General features: G+C 41.9%; 1 protein-coding gene across 6 annotated transcripts in view; it reads right to left on the bottom strand.

Moving 5' to 3' along the window:
* The window catches only part of LOC130282860 (membrane-spanning 4-domains subfamily A member 4A-like), an 83,745-nt gene that overhangs the window by 33,030 nt on the left and 26,644 nt on the right, over positions 1-24,071 (bottom strand). For 5 of the 6 annotated variants that reach the window (XM_056531731.1, XM_056531734.1, XM_056531733.1 and 2 more), the window contains one exon: positions 860-1,149. In XM_056531731.1, coding sequence (XP_056387706.1) covers positions 860-1,149 — 290 coding nt within the window. Of the gene's footprint in view, positions 1-859; positions 1,150-19,625; positions 19,818-24,071 lie in introns of those variants that run through there. The other variant, XM_056531736.1, reaches the window with a different exon arrangement.

The raw sequence follows: 24,071 nt of genomic DNA, 5'->3' as shown, positions 1-24,071 counted from the left end.
AGGGGAAAGGATGTATGATTGCAAGGGTCCCGCCGCTGGGGACCCCCGCAATCTCGGTGCAGCCCCCGGCATTCTGCGACCGTCATGCCCCCTCTCATAGACATGGGGAAAATGGAGGGGGCGTGACCTCATTAGGGGCCTTGGCCGTGACACTTCCCCCCCCATATCGTAGGCCGCACCCAGCACAGAATGCCGGGGGCTGCACCGAGATCACGGGGGTCCCCAGTGGCGGGACCCCTGCGATCATATAAGATGTATGCAGCCGGAATACCCCTTTAATGCTCCCAATTCCTAGCAGGGGATGACTAGTGCTTTTGTCTCTACAAGCTAGACAAAGTGGGGCTCAACCCATTTAATGGTTGTGGGGTGTTACCAGTATTTCTACAGCAGAAATGAAGCCCATTCAACCCAACCCACCCCCCACCCCCAGGGGGGTTATTGAGTAAGCTGGCTAAGCAATTCCCACAAACCTCTTTGGGGGGTTACGCAAACTGTGTAAATAGGCCTGCTTGACTGGTTCCAGGCTTCCGGACCACCTTCAGCCACTGTAAAATGTTCTTTGGATAGGTGAGACTCACATCTATATTTAAGGCATATCCTGTGGGCACACCATTAATGTAAAAAAAATGATAATACGTAAAACGTGTTGCTTATCGAACAGTTTTGCTATAAAAACATATTTTCATTAATATTCATTGATAACAGAACCAACAGACTGGACAAATTTGGCATTATCTGCACTTTTGGTTCTATACCTCTGAGCCATGGGCATCATCTAGTGAGCATGCATTTCTGAATTTTCTATAATTTTATATAAATATTATAAATTAAAGACTTACTGAATTTTACTGTTACCTACCCCCAAAGCTCTTGGTTTGCCTTTCAGGAATGCTAGGTAAAAAGGAGATGATGGATCAGTTTTTGGTGCTGGTATACTAGCCAGACTCCATTGTGGTGCCACGGTGGGGATAGTCCACATCTGTGTTGAAGGTATAGCATTATATGCAGGAAGTGGTGAAGGGGCATTTTGTAAGAAGGGAGGAACTTGTGCATTCCAGTTAGAAACAGCTGTCGGAGCTTGGTTCTGTAACGGTTCATGGGTTTGAGCTGAATTCTCATTGTTTGTTGTAGACATTGTAGACCCTGGCACTGAAAGTAGAAATATAAAGTTAGTCATTCATGACTCTGATCTCTTAAAGGAATGTATCACCATGTTAAATTGTTGTCACGTATGGGCAAGGAAACAGTGCAATCCAGCTGTCACCCAGAACCACTGTCCCTGCTTATTGCATATTCGCCCTAAACAGCAATTCCACAACTAGAAGAAGGTCCCATCTCTGGAATAAGTTTAGGGATGTCTTTAGGCAACACAACAAACTAATTTACTGGACTATCTGTTCAGTTCCACCATATGTAATGCATACTGGTCAACATCTTTGAGGAGATAACTACTGAAAAACAATGCAATTTGGGTGGTCATCTCAAAGAGGTATTACTGTAGTTAATAGCTAACAGCATACTCACCTGCCAAAGATCCCTCACTGCTGTGATCCCAAGAGAACCTGGTCCCCATTGCTCTCCACTGCTTCCTGTTTCCTCTGACTTGTCAACCCTACAAGAAATGCCCACTCAGCCATGGCCTATTCAGCAACAGCAGTGACCCACCTCAGCCAGTGACTAGATGAGCTGGAATATTCTGCAGAGTCAACTTATTAGCAAAAAGAGCGGGGACCATGTGGTGTCGGAAGAGCAGATGTGGGGGATCGGGGGTGGCTAACCTTAAATGCCATCACAGGGATTTGATAGACCATACCTACAGGCCTGAGGTCCATTAAAGTACCCTCAGATTATATTGGCTGTTTATTTATAACTACCAAGTGTGTGTCAGTATACATATATAACACATACTTATATGGCAATGTACTAGTTAAGTGTAATAATATTATCTAAAATCTAAATTAAAAATTATCCTATGGAATTAAAAGAATGCATTAAAAATAAAACAAGTAAAAGAAAGAAAGTAAAATAAAAAGAAATTAGAAAAAAAAACAAAAATATCTGGGGGAAAAAAACACAAACACTATTGTTTTTACAATACATAGGTAAGAGGAGTGTCTTTTTAAATGGGCACTGTCACCAACTTTATTTTTTGATATGTTGTAGTACTTATGTACTACAACATATCTCTAATATACTTTTATTATTTTTTTTTTCATTAAAAAGGTTTAGTTTACATTTAAAAACTGGCTACTGAAAAAGGACTGATTTTGGAGTGGCAATCAGTCCTTTTTCAGTTAGGCTGCACTCGATCTCTGCCTGTCAATCAGACAGGCGGGAGCGAGCGCATTGGCTCCCCGGCCACTGGCTGGGAGGCCACTCCTCCCGCACATCCCCGCCACCTTCTCGTTGCCGCCGCTGTCCCTGCACGCCCGCTGCCGGACTCTGCAGTAACTGCAAGTGTAATGAGGGAACGGGGAATGTGGGGCCGGGGGGGGGGGGGTCGGAGGTAACGGGCTAGTGGGGGAATGGGCTAGCAAAAAAAAAAAATAGGATGGTGGGAGCTACCCTTTAAATTTCCTGTTTGTTTTCTTTGTTAGGTTGCTGTGGTTACACCGAAACCAATTGTGGTTCTGTCTCACCCACCTATATCTCACCCACCTATGTCTGGCTAACCTACCTATATACCTTTTGTCTTTCCTGACAATTACCTGATCTGTGACTGAATATTTTTGTAGTTTGTTATTTTGACTCTGAAGTCCTAGCACGTAGATAGGCAGGGACCGTTTTTGCAGTTGTGGATCCGTCAGTTAGGGCAGAGACATTAATGTATTAAATATAAGTTCTAAAAAATAAAATAATATAGACACATTTTGCGGTCCTCAACAATAAAACTCCTTAAGGATGCAGGGCGTACATGTACGCCCTGCGCCCACTCCCCTGTTATAACGGGGGCTCACAAGTTCTGACCCTGTGTATAATGGTGGACATTAACAGTCGTGATGATGCATGGCATTAACCCCTTAGACGCGCCAATCAAAGTTGATCCTGGCAGCTCAGTCGGGCTGTTCGGGACTGCCGCAGTGAAATTGCGGCATCCCGGACAGCTAAGAGGATAGCAGGAGGGCTCTTACCTGCCTCCTCGCCGTTCGGTTGTTGCTAGGCTACTAAAGCCAGCCTCAGCTTGCTGGAGCAATCGAACACACATTACACTGATCAATGCTATGGCATGGCATTGAACAGTGTATGCAATCAGAAGATTGCATGTAATAGTCCGCTATAGGGACTAAAAAATGGTGTAAAAAAGTTAATAAATGTGAATTAACCCCTTCCATACTAAAAGTTAAAATCACCCCCCTTTTCCCAAATTCCATATAAAAAATATGTAAACATAATAAAAATAAACATATGTGGTATCGTCTTTTGCTTAAATGTCCAGCACATTTTAGCTTATCTAATGCTTGGCAATGCATTTTATACATTTTATAGAGGTGTCTCTTTTATAGGCGTGGCTTGGGGTTCGCAAAGACCCGCCGCTGCCACGCCTATCCTCTCTTTCAGCGCTAGGACCACTGTGTAGGAAGACACAGCGGTCAACAGCGCATGCGTCCCTCCCTGCCGGCTCTGATGTGCACGTGGCACCACCCTGCATTGACAGAGCGCATAAACACAATTGCTCTGTCAATGCAGGATAGGTATGGTTAGACTCACTATATGGTCGTCTGTAACAACATTGTGGTAGTCTGGGGGGTAATAAATGATGGCAGCTGCGCTTTAAGTTATTAAGCTGTTTGTGCCCCCAGGGATGGTGAAGATAATAAGTTAGAAAGTACCCCCTGTGCTGCCCGGCAAGAAGTCCCCTGGGTGGGGACTTTAACTTACCAGTTCCATTTGTTGCGGCCGTGGCCCCACCCCGACGGCTTGAATGACTGTTCGCGTCATCGCTCTGCCCCCTAAACAGACAGAGCAGAGCTGTGACGCGAGCCGTCAATCAAGTCGTCAGGGTGGGGCCGCAGCCAACGGAGCTGGTAAGTGATAGTCCCCGCCCAGGGGACTACTTTCCGGGCAGCACAGGGGGTACTTTCTAACTTATTATCTTCACCATCCCTGGGGGCACAAACATCCCCAGGAGATGGTGAGGATAATGATTTTAGCATATATAACGCATTGCCATGCTAAAATGTGCTGATTGGTACCCTTTAAGTAGTATAGTAAAATAAAACCTACATAAATTGGGTATCCTTGTAACTATATGGACCTACAGAATAAAGATAAGGTGTAAATTTTACCCAAAAAGTGCTCTACATTGAAACGGAAGCCGCTATAAATTACAAAATGGCGTTTTTTTTGTTTGTTTGTTTTTTCAATTTTGTCCCACAAATAATTTTTTTTTGTTTCGCCATAGATTTTGTGGTGAAATGACTGATGTCATTACAAATTAAAATTGGTAGCGCATAAGACAAGCCTTCATAAAGGTCTGTAGGTTGAAAACTGAAAGCGTTATGATTTTTAGAAGGTGAGGAGGAAAAAACGAAAGTGGAAAAACCCTGAGTCCTTAAGGGGTTAACAACCTGTACAGTAAATGTATAACATAGTTTATGATGATTGGTGTATAACAGAAACGAAAATCATCAACAATTGTAATAGCATTACATATACATGCAAAAGTTCTACAGGGCGCTTACATAAAGGAAAGAAAATCGCAAGCTTTACAAATGTGTATGTGTATGTTACGCCTAGCGCTCCCGGTCCCCGCTCCTCCCCGGAGCGCTCACGGCGTCTTTCTCCCTGCAGCGCCCCGGTCAGTCCCGCTGACCGGGAGCGCTGCACTGTCATGGCCGTTGGGGATGCGATTCGCACAGCGGGACGCGCCCGCTCGCGAATCGCATCCCAGGTCACTTACCCGTCCCGGTCCCCTGCTGTCATGTGCTCGCGCGCGCGGCTCCGCTCTCTAGGGCGCGCGCGCGCCAGCTCTCTGAGACTTAAAGGGCCAGTGCACCAATGATTGGTGCCTGGCCCAATTAGCTTAATTGGCTTCCATCTGCTCCCTGGCTATATCTGATCTCCTCCCTTGCACTCCCTTGCCGGATCTTGTTGCCTTGTGCCAGTGAAAGCGTTTAGTGTGTCCTAAGCCTGTGTACCTGAACTTCTGCTATCCATCCTGACTACGAACCTTGCCGCCTGCCCCCGACCTTCTGCTACGTCTGACCTTGCCTCTGCCTAGTCCTTCTGTCCCACGCCTTCTCAGCAGTCAGCGAGGTTGAGCCGTTGCTAGTGGATACGACCTGGTTGCTACTGCCGCAGCAAGACCATCCCGCTTTGCGGCGGGCTCTGGTGAAAACCAGTAGCCTCTTAGAACCGGTCCACTAGCACGGTCCACGCCAATCCCTCGCTGACACAGCGGATCCACAACCCGTAAGCCGAATCGTGACAGTAGATCCGGCCATGGATCCCGCTGAGGTGCCGCTGCCAAGTCTCGCTGACCTTACCACGGTGGTCGCTCAGCAATCGCAGCAAATTGCCCAACAAGGACAGCAGCTGTCGCAGTTGACCGCCACGTTACAGCAACTTCTGCCTCTGCTACAGCAGCAACCATCTCCTCCGCCAGCTCCTGCACCTCCTCCGCAGCGAGTGGCCGCTCCTAGCCTCCGCTTGTCCCTGCCGGACAAATTTGATGGGGACTCTAAACTCTGCCGTGGATTTTTGTCTCAGTGTTCCCTGCATATGGAGATGTTGTCGGAATTGTTTCCTGCAGAACGGTCTAAGGTGGCGTTTGTAGTAAGCCTTCTTTCAGGAAAGGCCTTGTCTTGGGCCACACCGCTCTGGGACCGCAATGATCCTGCCACAGCCACAGTCCAGGCCTTCTTCGCTGAAGTCCGGAGTGTCTTCGAGGAGCCAGCCCGAGCTTCTTCTGCCGAGACTGCCCTGTTGAACCTGGTCCAGGGTAATTCTTCAGTGGGCGAGTACGCCATCCAATTTCGTACTCTTGCTTCCGAGTTATCATGGAATAACGAGTCTCTCTGCGCGACCTTTAAAAAAGGCCTATCCAGTCGCATCAAGGATGTGCTGGCCGCACGAGAGATTCCTGCCAACCTGCAAGAACTCATCCATTTGGCTACCCGCATTGACATGCGTTTTTCTGAGCGACACCAAGAGCTCCGCCAGGAAAAAGACTTAGATCTCTGGGCACCTCTCCCACAGTATCCGTTGCAATCTACGCCTGGGCCTCCCGCCGAGGAGGCCATGCAAGTGGATAGGTCTCGCCTGACCCAGGAAGAGAGGAATCGCCGTAGGGAAGAAAATCTCTGTCTTTACTGTGCCAGTACCGAGCATTTCTTGGTGGATTGCCCTATCCGTCCTCCACGTCTGGGAAACGCACGCACGCACCCAGCTCACGTCGGTGTGGCGTCTCTTGGTTCCAAGTCTTCTCCTCCACGTCTCACGGTGCCCGTGCGGATTTCTTCTTCAGCCAACTCCTCCTTCTCAGCCGTGGCCTGCTTGGACTCTGGTGCCTCTGGGAATTTTATTTTGGAGTCCTTTGTTAATAAATTCCGCATCCCGGTGACCCGTCTCGTCAAGCCGCTCTACATTTCCGCGGTCAACGGAGCCAGATTGGATTGCACCGTGCATTTCCGCACAGAACCCCTCCTGATGTCTATTGGACCCCACCACGAAAGGATTGAGTTCTTCATTCTCCCCAACTGTACCTCTGAGGTCCTCCTCGGTCTGCCATGGCTCCGGCTTCATTCCCCCACCCTTGATTGGACCACCGGGGAGATCAAGAACTGGGACTCTGCCTGCCACAGGAAGTGCCTCTCCCCCCCTCCCAGTCCCATCAGGCAAGCCTCTGTGTCCCCTCATGGCTCCCGTCCTTGTGTCTCCCTGCCCCGTGCCAAACTTCACCCTCTGCCCTCCCTCCCCATTCCAACTCCTGCTGTACTGCCTCCCGTTGAGGAAGCCCTCCATTCTTTCCCGGTGTCCTCATTCCCGGGGAAGGCAGTTACCGGACAAAAAAAAGGGGAGACCTAAGGGGGGGGGTACTGTTACGCCTAGCGCTCCGGGTCCCCGCTCCTCCCCGGAGCGCTCACGGCGTCTTTCTCCCTGCAGCGCCCCGGTCAGTCCCGCTGACCGGGAGCGCTGCACTGTCATGGCCGTTGGGGATGCGATTCGCACAGCGGGACGCGCCCGCTCGCGAATCGCATCCCAGGTCACTTACCCGTCCCGGTCCCCTGCTGTCATGTGCTGGCGCGCGCGGCTCCGCTCTCTAGGGCGCGCGCGCGCCAGCTCTCTGAGACTTAAAGGGCCAGTGCACCAATGATTGGTGCCTGGCCCAATTAGCTTAATTGGCTTCCATCTGCTCCCTGGCTATATCTGATCTCCTCCCTTGCACTCCCTTGCCGGATCTTGTTGCCTTGTGCCAGTGAAAGCGTTTAGTGTGTCCTAAGCCTGTGTACCTGAACTTCTGCTATCCATCCTGACTACGAACCTTGCCGCCTGCCCCCGACCTTCTGCTACGTCTGACCTTGCCTCTGCCTAGTCCTTCTGTCCCACGCCTTCTCAGCAGTCAGCGAGGTTGAGCCGTTGCTAGTGGATACGACCTGGTTGCTACTGCCGCAGCAAGACCATCCCGCTTTGCGGCGGGCTCTGGTGAAAACCAGTAGCCTCTTAGAACCGGTCCACTAGCACGGTCCACGCCAATCCCTCGCTGACACAGCGGATCCACAACCCGTAAGCCGAATCGTGACAGTGTACATAGTGTAAGTCTGAAGAAGGAATAATACTGAGGTTTTCTTTTTGGAAGCTAGAATAGAAAATACATATACCATTTCATAGTTGTTGTAGGTATTACTAAGCAGTTTAGTGTATGGACAGCACAAGAGTAACTAAACTGGATTTTCATGTTTCTCTACCTTTAGCATCATCACTATATGTCTTCCATTGCATAGAAGTAAATAGCATTGTGTTTCTTTGAAAAAAAAATATTATTTTCTTAAAAGAACTTACAAATTTAACCCCTTAACCACACCCAGCAGGCTGACCAATGGCCTCCTGAGAAATATAGGAACTAATGTTGGAGTCAGTACGATTAATTTCCACAATTATTTTAAATCCAATAAACAATTTTAATTCAAAGAAGGTGTACAGCTATGCGCACATACCAGCTTATTTGAAAAACTTTATAGTAAGTCATAATAATTTTACTAAACACATGCACATTCTATCCATTTCTCGAATGCATACTTTTTTCGTGCAGGACTTTTAAGCGCAGCAGACAACACTTCTGGGTCTATGAAAAGAGTAAATGTTCATCACTAGTATATATAGTCACTAGTACAGTGATCACTCAACATGCAATGGTCTTTTCTGGACCATTGTAACTTGAAACCAGACTCAACATACAAAACTGACCAATCAGAATGGGCATTTTACTGGCAAATCCCCTGTATTACTGAAGTGTATGCACTGACTGGTGTCTGGTAGCGCCTCTCTACAGTACAGGGAGGTATTACATGTTCTGTACTACAGGGTGGCTCCATGTTACTTTTTTAGGACATTGTGTGTACTGTATAGGACCCTGAAGAAGCTCCTGTCCTCTACATAGACAGTGATTTACAGCTTCCAGTAGCTTTTCCTTACTTTTATATGTAAAGATTTGCTTTATCTGTATTAGTTATCAACTTATTTTTGTTTAATCCTCACTTTTTCCTATTTTTGGATGACATTTTGGTGGCTTCCGAACCAATTACCAGGTTTCCATAAAGTTATGGGCTCAACTTACAATAGTTTCAACATACAATGGTTGTCCTGGAACCAATTAATATTGTAACTTGAGGGACCACTGTTCACTGTGTTTTCCACTGGAGTACCCCATTAAGGCTAGGATTCCACTGAGGTTTTATCCCACCAGCAAAAACACCAGAAAAACTGCCACAGCTTTTTCCTGCATTTCGGCATTTTTTCTGGCATTTTTCCTGGTGTGTGGAAAGAGCCAAATTTTGCAATTGACACACCAGCGAGACCAGTGTGTGGAGGGTTAATTTAATTCCTTATTAACTCATAGACCAACTAAAAATGTGGTCCAAAAACACCCTTTTGAATTCCCACACCACTTAAAATACTGAACTTTATTAATAACTCACACACCAAGTGATTTAAAAACACAGGATTGGCCCTACATTATCATGAATGTATATCATATTGTATTGTACAAGCCGCCACTTAGTGCGGTTATAATTCTGTCTTAAGCGTCTGCAGTATGCTAGGATCTGTCTGGCTATCCTGTTATTAAAAACTTGAATAAGCTCAAGTCCCCCTTGACAGTTTCGCCACTACGTGGCTTTATCAAGAGGTCTGGGACTGAACGCCAAAATCGCGAGGATTGGTTCTTAAAACCTCGCCTGGTGACGTCACTGTAGGGATTGCTGGTTTGAACAACCAATCAATCATTATTACTGGGTCGGCCAATACGCATGTCTCCCTGTATAATGGGCACATATATTCAACTATATATATATACACAAGTACAAGGTGGGTAAAGCTGCACACACCAAGGTGCGCAAAAACTTTAAACACTCACAGCCTAGAGGTCTGTATAGGCTTTGTATACAAGGCATAAATTCAAGTAATTATTTTCTTTACTCTTATAAGCAGTTCTCCCACCATGAATATATATCATATATAATTTAATTGTAACCTATATATGTCCCATCTAACACTATCTAAACCTAAACTTGGGACATACTTAGTATGTATTGTTAATTAATAACAGTTGACTATTATTGGATCATTTAATTGTGTAGGATTTGTGCAACCTTTTTTCTAGTTTTATATATGTATTTATGTTTTTATATATTTTTTATATTTTTTTTTACATTAATATTATTAATTATATTTTTATTTCTTGTTATTTTTATTTTCATTATTTTCTTCTTATCCTTTATTTTTTATTTGATCTTTGCTTATTTTCTTATATTAGTATCATATCATTTTTGTATATATAAGAATTGACCAGTCAATATGTTTATGTTATCTACTAATGGATTTTTCCTTACAGATCTAGATGTCCAATACTCCCTCATTTCCACTTGGGTAAGTATCATTACTGGTAATATTAGTTGGTCATAATTGTCCTTTAAGGGTTCGCAACCAGTACATCCCTCTTCCTTTTCCACTCTTTTACCAGTCAATGTATCCATACTGTATAACAGCACTATTCTTGCTTTACAGATCTTAAATTCCAGTGGTCTTTCGTCTCCAATTGGGTAAGTATCATTATCAATATTAACAGTTTACCATAATTACTTATTTTATGGGTTACACCTCTTTTCTCACATTTGGCTAAACCATATGATAACATATATCAATAAATTATTTTTGGTCTGGGAGTGAATATTGCTACACTTTGTTTAAAGGCAAGTGTCACTACTTATATTGTTGTTGATCATCGTATTATACCTTGTATTCCTTAGTTGAGTAAGGGGGGAAGTTATTATTTAGCATCCATAATTTCTCTTGTCTAGAGAATTAACCTCTCTTCTTACATAAATCACTATCCCTTATGTCCGCCTATATCCTCTTATTTAAACTTCGCGATTGTGTGAGTTCCTTAATTTAATTTATATTATACCTCTGTCCATTTAGATAAATGCCACAAAATTGAATCCTTCATTGAGTCCTTTTGGACTTAGACTTTGTAGTCTGTGAATCCACTTGGATTCTTCACACAGCAGTTTTCTATCCAAATTACCACCTCTTGGTCCTAATCTGGGCCTTGCAAGACCCCAGAACCTTAGGCATGAGGCGTCCCCTCTGACGGTCAAGAATATGTCTCGCCAATGGGGTGTTGCCTCCTGTGTTTATCACACTAATATGCTTTGAGACCCTTCTCCGTAAATGTTGTATAGTTTTGCCCAGATAAATTTTGGGGCAACTACATTGGGCAATATAAATTACCCCAGTAGTTTGACAATTTATAAATTCCCTTATCTCATACTTCCTACCATCTACAGGATTGATAAAATCTTTCCTTTTGGGCATGATTTTGCAAAAGCTACAACTACCACACGGGAAAAAGCCTGTAGTGGTAGACTTAAGCCAGGAGTTAGTTTGGTCCTCTACATAAAGGCTCTTAACTAGATGTTCTTTGATATTCTTTCCTCTTCTGTATGTTATCGAGGGGTAAGGGGTAAGAACTTCCTTGAAATCTTCATATGTTAGTAATAAGGACCAATATTTCTGTAGAATGTTCATTACCTCATGATTACTCTGGTCAAAAGTACCAATGCATCGCACTTGTTTTTTCGCTTCTGGACTTGTTTTTTCATTAAGTAGCATCTCTCTCGGGGTATCACGTGCCCTCACAAAGGCTCTGTGTAACACCTTTTTGGGATAACCTCGTGCTCTGAATCTATGATATAGTAATCTGCTCTCTATCAGGAATGATTCCTATTTGAAACAATTCCGTTTTGCACGGAGGTATTGCCCCACCGGTATACCTCTCTTCAAGGGGCATGGATGATAGCTCCTTCATTCTAGAAAGCTATTAGTGGAAGTAGGCTTTCTATATATCTCAGTATTAAGGCTATCATCAAGTTCCAAGGAAATCTTCAGATCCCAAAAATTGATTGAGTGCTCGTGTATTTCACATGTGAAGTGCATTCCTATATTGTTAGTATTAAGTGCTTTTACAAAATCGTGAAATAAGGTGATAGTGCCGTCCCAAAATAGTAGCACATTGTCTATGAACCTACCCCAAAATAAAATGTGCTCGGTGTACAGAGAAAAAGTGTCAGAAAAAACAAGAGTATCTTCCCACCACCCAAGAAAAAGGTTTGCAAAATTTGGTGCACAGGCCATGCCCATAGCTGTGCCTTTCTTCTGTAAATAAAAGTGCCAATCAAATAAAAAATAATTGTGTGTTAAAAGAAATTTTAATAGTGATAATACGAAGTGATTGTGTTTGGTGAATTGTGTTCCCCTTGTGTTTAAAAAGTGAGCTACCGCCTCTAAACCTAAATCATGTCTAATATTTGTGTACAACGCCTCTACATCCAGGCTTGCAATCAGTACATGAGGAGGAAAAGATTTCCTGTAGCCTAGTGACCACGTCTTTCGTGTCTTTCAGGAAAGACGGAAGAGTTGAGACAAAGGGAGATAAGATGCGATCCACGTAATTAGTAATCCCTTGTGTTAGGTTATCATTTCCTGAGATGATCGGTCTTCCTGGTATTGGGTCTTTCATTTTGTGTATCTTGGGTAAATCACACATGGTTGCTAGGGTGGGTTTCGTATTAAGAAGGTATTTAAATTCATCCTCTGAAATCAAATTATCTTTTTTAGCCTCAGTCAACAATATTTTCAATTCCTAGAGGAATCTATTTGTGGGGTTGGTATGAAGTTCCTCGTATGTATCTCGATCACTCAGTAACCGCATCACCATATCTTTGTAGTCTTTTCTATCCATTATGACGATGTTGCCCCCCTTATCGGAGGGCTTTATTACAAAGGGCTCATTCTGCTCTAGTTGTTTTAGAGCATGGGCCTCACCTACTGTTAAACTGAATTTCCCTCTTCTAGGTTTTAATTCTTTAGTTCTCTGCTCACTATTTCGACGAACATGTCTATGTTTTTATACTGGTTGAAGGGTGAAGTCAACTTAGATTTGGGTTTGAGGGTGGTAAATGGAGGAGTAACCTCCCTCAATCAAGTTTCATTTTCCATCAATAAATCATAAAGTTCAGTAATCGCTTGTTCGTCTCTCTGAGCCATTCCACTTGTACTCCTTGATAAGTTTTTGTGCATCTTGTAAAGTGCTAACTTGCGAGCAAAGAGGTTTATATCTTTAGTCCATGTAAATGCATCATACATGGGTGCAGGTGTAAAGGAAAGGCCTCTTTTCAGGACAGTTTGTTGATCTATAGTTAGTTCTACTGAGGAGAGATTACAAATTTGCATTTCTGCTTGGGTCCCTTCATCCAACCCTCCCATTGCTACTTCTGTTGTCCTGGGTATGCCCATTTGTCTCTGTCCCTTAGCTGGATACCTCCTCCTAAAAAAGGTATTTGTGCATTTCCAGTCAAGGGAGGGGCGGGAGTACCCATTCTTGGGTTCTGTGTTAATGGGCCCGATAAGGGGGTATAGGTGCATTGCCTGCGTTCATATTGCCCGATATCTGGGGCATTGGTGTTCCCGTTATTAAGGGTAGCCGAATGTACAGCAGATAAAGTAGAGGATACCGTCATAGGTGTTTCTGCAGGCATGCTCCCTTCCATTCTCTGGGGCCCTGCCTGCAAATTTCCCCATGTTGTCTGAGTTGGGACTTGTTGGAATTGACCGTAGTTGGAACTGGCGGTATTTTGTGTGGAATTATAAGGACTCCTCTGGTTATATCTTTTTTTCAGGCTCATATTTGGGTTTTCCAAAGTTGTTATTATATCTAGGATTATTTAGGGTGCTCGGATCGTCTGATTCAGAGACTTCAGACTCAGAGATGTCAGTATATTGATTATATGGTTTATTACCACCTTTCTTAGTATATATCTGACCTGATTCAAAATCCCTCTTATCTCTGATATATTTCTTATGTTTTTTCTCCTTAATTTCAGATTGAAAACTCTCTATATGTTTCTGAGGTTTTTGTTCTAGATTCAGGAATTCAGGATGATTTTTGAATTCCTGTATTTGTTCTACCTGGCCTTCTAATTGTGTATTAATACGTCCGAAAGCCTGTTTTTCATAAACCAATAAAAAATCCAACATACGTAATGAGTTGGCTGTAAGCAATTTATGCCACCCTTGTATAAACTCAGGGTCGTCCTGATGGGAGTTAGGAAAAATGTTAATCCTAAAGCCTCTATATACTATCTGCTGCTGGGAGTACGTATCTAAGCTCGCTATTTCCCACCACGAGCGGAGATATTGTTTATACGTTTTTTGATATGATACTAATATAAGAAAATAAGCAAAGATCAAATAACAAATAAAAGATAATGAAAATAAAAATAACAAGAAATAAAAATATAATTAATAATATTAATGTAAAAAATCTAAAAACATAAATACATATATAAAAATAGAAAAAAGGTTGCACAAATCCTACACATTTAAATGATCCAATCATAGTCAACTGTTATTAATTAACAATACATACTAAGTATGTCCCAAGTGTAGGTTTAGATAGTGTTAGATGGGACATATATGGGTTACAATGAAATTATATATGATATATATTCATGGTGGGAGAACTGCTTATAAGAGTAAAGAAAAGGATTACTTGATCTTATGCCTTGTTTACAAAGCCTATACAGACCTCTAGGCTGTGAGTGTTTAAAGTTTTCGCGCACCTTGGTGTGCGCAGCTTTACCCACCCTGTACCTGTGTATATATATATATATATATATATATATATATATATATAGTTGAGTCAAATCCTAAGGACACTACGCACTAAGTCCTCGCGCACCGTGATGTGCGCAGGTATGCATAGTCGTGGTAGCACGATATGATAATATACGTGCGGGAGTTATGCACAGTGGATAGTGGCGCTATGAACTAAGTCTTTGCACACCTCAAAACGCGCAGACATGCGCAGTAATGTTGGCATGTCAGTAAATACACTAAGTGTTCGCGCACGATTAGATGTGCATTCTGTTTGATGGCAAACTAACCAATAGAGAATGAGCCCTCCTACTAGCATGTCCTGATTGGCCAATAACCCTGATAGAGGAAGGGCAGAAAAATGTGCCCACCATACAGGGAGACATGCGTATTGGCCGACCCAGTAATAATGCTATTTGATTGGTTGTTCAAACCAGCAATCCCTACAGTGACGTCACCAGGCGAGGTTTTAACAACCCATGCTCGCGATTTTAGCGTTCAGTCCCAGACCTCTTGATAAAGCCACGTAGTGGCGAAATTGTCGAGGGGGACAGACAGATAGATCCTAGTGTACTGCAGACGCTGGGGCAGTACATTTAAGACAGAATTATAACCGCACTAAGTGGCGGCTTGTACAATACAATATGATATACATTTATGATAATGTAGGGCCAATCCTGTGTTTTTAAATCACTTGGTGTGGGAGTTATTAATAAAGTTCAGTATTTTAAGTGGTGTGGGAATTCAAAAGGGTGTTTTTGGACCACATCGTTAGTTGGTCTATGAGTTAATAAGAAACAGCCAAATTTGTCCCCTGTGGCAGTTTTCTCACTGCCTTCTGGGTACCACTTTGTGGGTCGGATGCTGAGCGCTTGGTCCACAGAGTGTAAGGAGATGAGGAGTGATGTATAGCATCACTACTCACCTCCCCCGGCCGTAGTATACAGGGGGGCATAGTGTACCCGTATTTACTATACAGGAGCCGGGACTCCTGTCACTATACTGACAGGACTCCCTGCTCCTATAGCCCCTTTAAACGGTATACAGCATATTCAGAAGGGTGTTTCATTTTGTAAGGCAAAAAAATAAAAGTTTACATTTTTGCAGACTTATGCCCTGAGTCTCAGTGATGTAAAAGATATATATGCCAAATTTCAAGAAGATTGGATAATATTTAGAGGTTGCACACTTTGATCAGTTTTGTAAAAGTAAGCAAAAAATATGATTTTTCAATGTTAGAGGAGTACTCTGGTGCAGAGTATTCCTGCTCCGTCCTGCCCGGGCTGCAAAATAAATGAAAATAAACCATCTCTCACCTTCCTGGGTTCTCGCGGAGCGCCACTACAGCTGATCGGTCCTCCGGTCCATCCTCTTCATACTTCCGGGTGTAACGAAGCGTCACAGGGCGCTCAGCCTATCGCCGGCCGCCGCGATGTTCTGCCTCGGCCCATAATAGGCTGAGCACCATGTGATGCTTCGTTACACACGGAAGTATGAAGAGGATGGACCGGAGGACCGATCAGCTGTAGTGACGCTCCGCAGGAACCCAGGAAGGTGAGAGATGGTTCATTTTCATTTTTTTTGCAGCCCGGGCAGGACGTGGGAAAGGAATACTCTGCACCAGAGTACTCCTTTAACTACTTTTATTGGGAAAACTAGAAATCACAAACTTAAAATATTAAAACTAGACACTAAGATTAATAGGTAGTATAATATAATAACATGTGTTATATTAATCAACTTTGAATGATGCAATCTATTCTTTTGTTCGCTCGGTGAGGACTTGTATGTGATGCCCGACCCCACTCAACAAGAATTGTTTTTGCTGTTTGTCCCTGACCGATTCGTTAAACTTTTTTATCAGAGCAATTCCTCTTTCTGCGGTATCATTGACCACCTTAAGAGCGTTCACATGGCATCTCAAAGGTAAATAAAAGTAACCAGCGCTCAAGAGGACATCGATAAAAATAAAGGAGACAAGTGCTATAAGAAGGAGGCTTTAACTTACTCAACGTTGGGGGGGATGTAAAATAAATTCACAATCCCCCCTCCAAGATGGCGTGTAGTCTAGCTTGAAATTCTTCAATTCATATAACCATAAGGATGAGTTTGCGGCACATTTTTCATGTAGTTTATTAGCGACGCGTTTCTGAGGTTAAAACGGCTTCCGCCACCTCCTTCATCAGTCACAACATTAATTACATTGACATGGTTTATATACATTTAGGGTAATGCTTCACCGTCGCTCTCCGTGCTCCATCCAGTGCCCGGCTTCCCTCCATGTTTCCTGTGTGGTCACATGATTTGCGCTCCTCCGAGCGCGTAACATCCGGAATCCGTCAGGTCACCTGACCCGCCGTGCATTCCACAGACGTCACCTCCTGCAGCTGTGGAACGCATTGGGAAAATCAGGTCCCGGAAATGGCAAGCAGAGAACGGCAAGTGTTACAAAAAACATTTTTATCTACAATACATTTCTATTACACCCCTGTAGAATCATCTAGATGACAAAAATTTTTAAATAATTTACATTTAAAATAATAAATAAATGAGAGGCAGTGGGTGTATATGATTCTGTCTAGGTAAACCTGGTATGGGCTGCCAGACTGTCACATACACCCAGTGCCTCCATTAATATACTTGTTCTAAAATCTCATAAAGGATCGTTTAGATTGCAGTAGCAATTATATAATATATATATGATAGAATGTCCATGTGGATTATGTTATATTGGCAGGACAATAAACAGCTTAAGAATCCGTATTAATAAACATAGATCCAATATAAAAAATGGATACACATTACATAGTGTATCACGTCACTTCTTACACCATCACCAAAAAGATCCCAAAGGTATGAAAGTGACTCCACTGGAAAAAAATCAGAAACCAAAATTACAAAATACTCTGCAATAAAGAAATGTTTTGGATATTTAGGCTTAAAGGGGTTCTCCACCATAAGGTGATTTTAGTACGTAACTGGCAGGCAGTAATAGACATGCTTAGGAAGGATCTGCGCTTATCTTGGGGCTAAATGGCTATGTTGTGAGATTACCATAATACTGTGGCTAGCTTTTTGTGAACTTGTATTTCCTGTTTAACTTTTCTTTTTTTGACTACAAATCCCACAATTCCATCTTCCTCCCTCCCACAAATCAGCCACCCCACCCATTGAAACATAAATGAGCTGCATCCATTCAAATCAGTGTGGTTCAATCAGGGTGCCTACAGCTGTTGCATTAGTTGAAGATTGATCCCTCCACCCATTGAAGCAGACAGGCTCCCTGTCATCAGCTGACTAGAGAGTCAGGTCTCAGACACATTGCAAGCTGGGAAAAATCTGAGACAACAGTCATTTTGTATGCTGGTAAAAATAAATATTGGAGTGAAAATCACAGAAGAATTGTGAGAAAACCGTCACACACAGGTACAGACACTATATTATGAATTACACTAACTTTACAGCTCCTGTAGCATAGTCAAATAAAAAAAAAATCCTGGAACACCTCTTTAACACCTTAATCCCTCAAGGTTTGAATAAAATTTTAGAACAAGTATATTAATGGAGGCACTGGGTGTATGTGACGGTCTGGCAGCCCATACCAGGTTTACCTAGACAGAATAATATACACCCACTGCCTCTCGTTTATTTATTATTTTAATATTTTTAAAAATAGTTTTAACATTTTTGTCATCTAGAGGATTCTACAGGGGTATAATAGAAATGTATTGTAGATAAAAATGTTTTTTTGTAACACTTGTCGTTCTCTGCGCCCCATTTCCGGAACCTGATTTTCCCAATGCGTTCCACGGCTGCAGGAGGTGTCGTCGGTGGAACGCACGGCGGGTCAGGTGACCTGAGGGATTCCGGATGTAACGCACTCGGAGGAGCGCGAATCATGTGACCACACCGGAAACATGGAGGGCAGCCGGGCACCGGATGGAATGCGGAGAGCGACGATGAAGCATTCAGTAAGTAATTACCCTAAATGTATATAAACTATGTCATTAATGTTGTGCCTGATGAAGGAGGTGGCAGAAGCCTTTTTAACCTCAGAAACGCGTCGCTAATAAACTGCATGAAAAACATGCCGCAAACTCATCCTTATGGTTATATGAATTGAAGAATTTCAAGCTATCTATATGCTGAAATGCCCGTGTGGTAAATATTACATCGGTCAAACTAGTCAAAAAATGTAATTAAGGATAGCAGAACATAAAAATAATATCAGGAAAGCATTAACAACTAAAACAGTAGGAGAATCCACTAAATATAGTGAGACCACAGTAGCGAGACACTTCTTAGAAGCAAACCATAATGTGAACGAACTCTGATGGCAAATTTTAGAACAAGTTCACACAGAGATGAATGACACTCCGAACCGCTAGCATCTCTTGCAAAGGGTGACTTATTGGATTACTTGTATGGAAACGACTTCTGCATCAGGCTTAAATGAAGTCTGCAGTTATAAAGCTTTTTTGTAAAGAAATAATATGTAATATCCATAGATTAGATTGGAAATCTCACATATAATATACCATATTAACAATTAGTATGTCCTATAGGATAACACACACATAGAAAAAAAAAATTCTCCATTACCTGACACTAATTAAGTGCAAACCCAGGTATGAGATTCCTATATCTTCCCTCGGATATCCAGGACCTAGTATGCATGAGTAAGGGGGAGGTCCCCCGAAACGTCACGTCATAACCCTGATGGCTCCCAGCTAGTGCGTTAAGACCTCTGCTAGACTGGATGTGTGCCGACATCCCATCTGTCAAGCTGATTTAAACTACAGAAAAGATCTGAATAAATATGAAAATATGAATCATCTAACCGTGAGTGCTTTTCCCGAAAAAAACCTGCCATACTCTGAATTTGAGGATGTTTTTGAAAACCAGCCTCTGAGCACAAAAAGAGCTGAAAAACACCCAAAGGATATAAAAAAATGCCAAAATGAAAAATGCCAAGTGGATCTGGCATTTTGCAGTTCACTATTAACTTGCAGCTAACATCTGGCGTTTTTTCACAGAAAAAATGGTGTGAAAAATGGGTGTTTTTATCTGCATTTTTGCATGAAAAATCTCAGTGGAATTCTAGCCTCGCAGTGTAGTAAGAAATTCACCAAACATATATCTCAAATTCTTGGAGCTGAAGGTATTTAACATGCAAAACAATATACGCCATAGACATATACTTATTGCTATTATAAAGTTCTAGTAAAACACAAATATCCAGATGTACTCACACGTCTCCGTACTGTATCTGTGCAGTAATCCTGAGGACTGATGTACAATACCTCGATACTAAACCTTCACCTCTGCTCTTGTGTTGTCTTGTGTTATGTTGGCAACATCTTTTCTCGCTGAGTCATTGCCTCTTATGACGAAAAACTCAGGAGGTTACACTTTTGTTTTAGACAAATAATGTCACCTATGAAGATCTGCCAAATTATTAAATTTAGTGAACTAACTTTACTTTCCATCTGCAAATAACTTTACCATCTACTTCATTGAAACAATCTAAGGGTGCATTCACACCATAATTGTGCTATACGGCTGCCGGATCCAGTTGGGAAATTTAACCCCTTAAGGACACAGCCCATTTTGGCCTTAAAAGATACTCCACTTTTTTAAATCAACTGGTACCAAAAAGTTAAACAGATTTGTAAATTATCTCTATTAAAAAAATGTTTTATCCTTACAGTACTTATCAGCTGCTGTTATGATCCACAGGAAGTTATTTTCTTTTTTAATTGAATTTCACCTATTACCCCTTGTGAAAATGAAAAATTTGGGGTAATATCAGTATTTTAGTAAAAAAAAAATTCATGTTCACGTCCAACTTCAACCCAAAGTCGTCAAACACCTGTGGAGTGTTGAGGCTCACTGGACCCCTTGTTACGTTCCTTAAGGGGTGTAGGTTCCCAAATAGTATACCATGGGGGGTGTTTTTGCGGTTCTGGCACCATAGGGGCTGCCTAAATGCGACATGCCCCCCAAAAACCATTTCAGCAAAATTCACTCTCCAAAATCCCATTGTCGCTCCTTCACTTCTGAGCCCTCTACTGCGCCCACAGAGCCCTTGACATCCACATATGAGGTATTTCCTTACTCGAGAGAAATTAGGTTACATATTTTGGTGGGCTTTTTCTCCTTTTACCCCTTGTAAAAATAAAAAATTTGGGTCTACAAGAACATGTTAGTGTAAAAAATGAAGATTTTGAATTTTCGCTTCCAATTTGCCGCTATTCCTGTGAAACACCTAAGGGGTTAACAAACTTTCTGAATGTCATTTTGAAAAAGTTGAGGGGTGCAGTTTTCATAATTGGGTCTATTATGGGGTATTTCTAACATAAACACCCTCAAATTCACTTCAAAACTGAACTGGTCTCTGAAAAATTCAGATTTTGAAATGTACTTGAAAAATTTTAAAATTTTAAAATTGCTGCTGAACTTTGAAGCCCTCTGATGTCTTCCAAAAGTAAAAACTTGTCAATTTTATGATGCCGACATAAAGTAGACATATTGTATATGTGAATCATTAAATAATTTATTTGGAATGTCTATTTTTTTTACAAGCAGAGAGAAGAGTTATAAAAAGGCAAAATTTTCAATTTTTCATGAAATTTTTTAAGAAATTATACAAGTATGGACAAAAATTTATCACCAACATAAAGTAGAATATGTCACGAAAAAAACAATCTCTGAATCAAATTCATAAGTACAAGCATCCCAGAGTTATTAATGCTTAAAGTGACAGTGGTCAGAATTGCATAAAAATGCTCTGGTCCTTAGGGTCAAAATGGGCTTGGTCCCCAAGGAGTTAATGCTTTGGCTTAGCAATTTATATTGTATTCTGTTATGAGAACATAATGCACACAGTCTTGGAGACAATGCAGGTTGAAGAGCCTGAAGTGACATTGTTGGTATCGGTATGTATGAAATTCAAGACCAACACCTAGAAGACAAAGTACAATGCCTACCTAATAGCGGAAATAAATATTATGGTTAGTCGGCATCAGTATATATAATAATATATGGCATCCGTTGAGGGCTTTCTTGTTGGGGCCATGTTTTCTTTCCATTGGAAAACATGTTCTTTTAAATCAACTGGTGACAGAAAGTCACGGATTTGTAAATTACTTCTATTTAAAAAATCCCAATCCTTCCAGTACTTATCAGCTGCTGTATAATACACAGGAAGTTATTTTCTTTTTGAATTTCCTTTCTGCCTTCCTTTCCACAAATGCTCTCTGTTGACACATCTGTTCATGTCAGGAACTGTCCAGAGCAGGAGAGGTTTGCTATGGGGATTTTCTCCTGCTCCGGACAGTTCCTAAAATGGACAGAGGTGTCAGCAGAGACAGAAAGGAAATTCAAACTTCCTGTGTATTATACTGGTACTGGAAGGATTAAGATTTTTAAATAGAAGTCATTTACAAATCTGTTTGACTTTCTGCCACCAGTTGATTTAAAAGAAAATGTTTTCCAGTGGAGTACCCCTTTAACCAAGCAGATAACAATAATAGTCCCATCTACTTGAAATGTAAAAGCTTATGCAATTTATAAATTCTCCTTTATTTATCTTCTTTATTTATTTTAAAGGGGTACTCCACTGCCCCAGTGTTAGGAACAGTTTATTCTGACCTATTGCTGCGGACTGCAGGGGTCGTGATGTCACAGCCACACCCCTTTCAGTGTCGCGCCACGCTCCCCTCAATGCAAGTCTATGGGATGGGGTGTGGTGGCTGCCACGCCCCCTTCTATAGACTTGCATTGAGGGGATATGGCCTAATGTCACGAGGGGGAATGCCTGTGACATCACGACCCCCCCGCAGCCCGCACCCAGCATTTGGAGCATAATGTTCTGAATGCTGGGGCAGTGGAATACCCCTTTAAGGAATGTTTCCTGAAGCAGAATATTCCGCTATAAAACGTCTCTGAGTCCAATCTGTGATTTGTGGCAATGAGTCTTTGAGTTTACTTGGGTTATCTTTGTGTACGATTATGTGTAATGTGTTTGATGATTTAAACATTTACCGTAAGTGTGACAAATAAGCAAAAAAAAAAAAAAAAAAAAAAAGGAATTAAGGAAAGGAGCAAATACATTTTATAGCACTGTATATATAATCGGATGCTCAAAATATGCAGATATGGAACCTATATGGTTTATGGATCAGGGGTGATCATTAAAGATTTCTAGATGTGTAATGTAATAAGATGTGTATTTTTGTATTTTTGGGTTGACTATGTTAATGTTTGAAAAACAAAAACAATGTATATATGTAGCTGAGTATTTTGATCTGCAGCATTTCTTCAACAAAATCTGCTACAACTGCAGACACAGGGTATGTTCCAACTTTCTACACATGTTGCAGATTTTCTTCTGCAGATTTTATCATTGACAGGCTTGGTTCATACGGCATAAAATGTTCAGCAGGTATTACATTTTGCCGCATGTAACAAAAAAATATATACTTAAAATGTTATGCTTTGTGAACCCAGCCATAGGGTTTGTTGACACTACGGAACATATGGCTGGAAAATTTCGGGCGGACAGTGCGTGCACAGCAGGCAGACTGCTCGGACATGTGCCGTCACCATTGTCAGCAATGCATATCCAAATATATTCATACATTCATTCTTGTCTCCATTCAGAGATACTGTAGTGTGAACATACATTTAGCAACAGAAAATCTGCTGCATATATAGTACGTGTGAATATACCCTCAATGGAGATTTTTACTTCCAAGCTAGTAGGGAAATTTGTGCTTAATCCAGTATTTCTGCAGCATAAATCGACATGTTGCAGATTTAAAATCCCCACTGCAGGTCAGTTGTGGATATGCAGAGTTTCTGGTGCTGTTACATAGTTACATAGTTAGTATGGTTGAAAAAAGACATACGTCCATCAAGTCCAACCAGGGCTGTTCTATGCATAGTGTGGACTAAATTTCTAGAAGACCTATCCATTGTCATAAGATTTGTCGTGTTTCGACACTGTACGTCTTAGTTATAAAGATTTATGAATAAGAAGAACCGCATCAAAACGCATCAAATCCAATCTGTAGGAGATTCATGTCCTTATTGTTGCTACCTTTTTATAAACTCTAATAAAGGAAGATTCACTTTTAGCGTACGTTCACACGTGTGTATTTTCTGCTGCAGATCTGCTGCAGATTCGCTGTATCAGATTTTCCTACCCATTGAAGTCAATGGGCAGCAAAATCAGCAGCGACAAATGTGCAGCAGATCTGTAATAAAAATACCCACGTTGGAATGTACCCTTAAAGGTGTATTCACACGTACGGTATACTGAGCATATTTGAAGTGCAAGATTTGAAGCTGTGTTAAGTCATTTAGTTTATATTGAGTTTTTCAGCATAAAATCTGCAACTTCAAATCCTGCGCATCAAATATGCGCAATATACTGTATGCGAGCATACACCTTTAGGGTACTTTCACCCATACAAGAACTGCTGCATATTTTCTGCAACTGATTTTGCAACCCATTGAAGTCAATGGGTAGCAAAATCTGCTGCAAAAATATTTAGCGAAAATATGCAGCAGATCCTGTACATGTGAAAGTACCCTAAGAGACATTTATGTGCTGAATCATGTAGTTTTTTATTTGTATAAAACTCAGCGCAGCACTTGCACAAAAGATCCACTCAATATAAGAGTCATCTGCA

The sequence above is a fragment of the Hyla sarda genome, chromosome 7 (assembly GCF_029499605.1).
Source record: "Hyla sarda isolate aHylSar1 chromosome 7, aHylSar1.hap1, whole genome shotgun sequence".
NCBI lineage: Eukaryota > Metazoa > Chordata > Amphibia > Anura > Hylidae > Hyla > Hyla sarda.
This window is presented reverse-complemented; position numbering and strand designations above follow the sequence as displayed.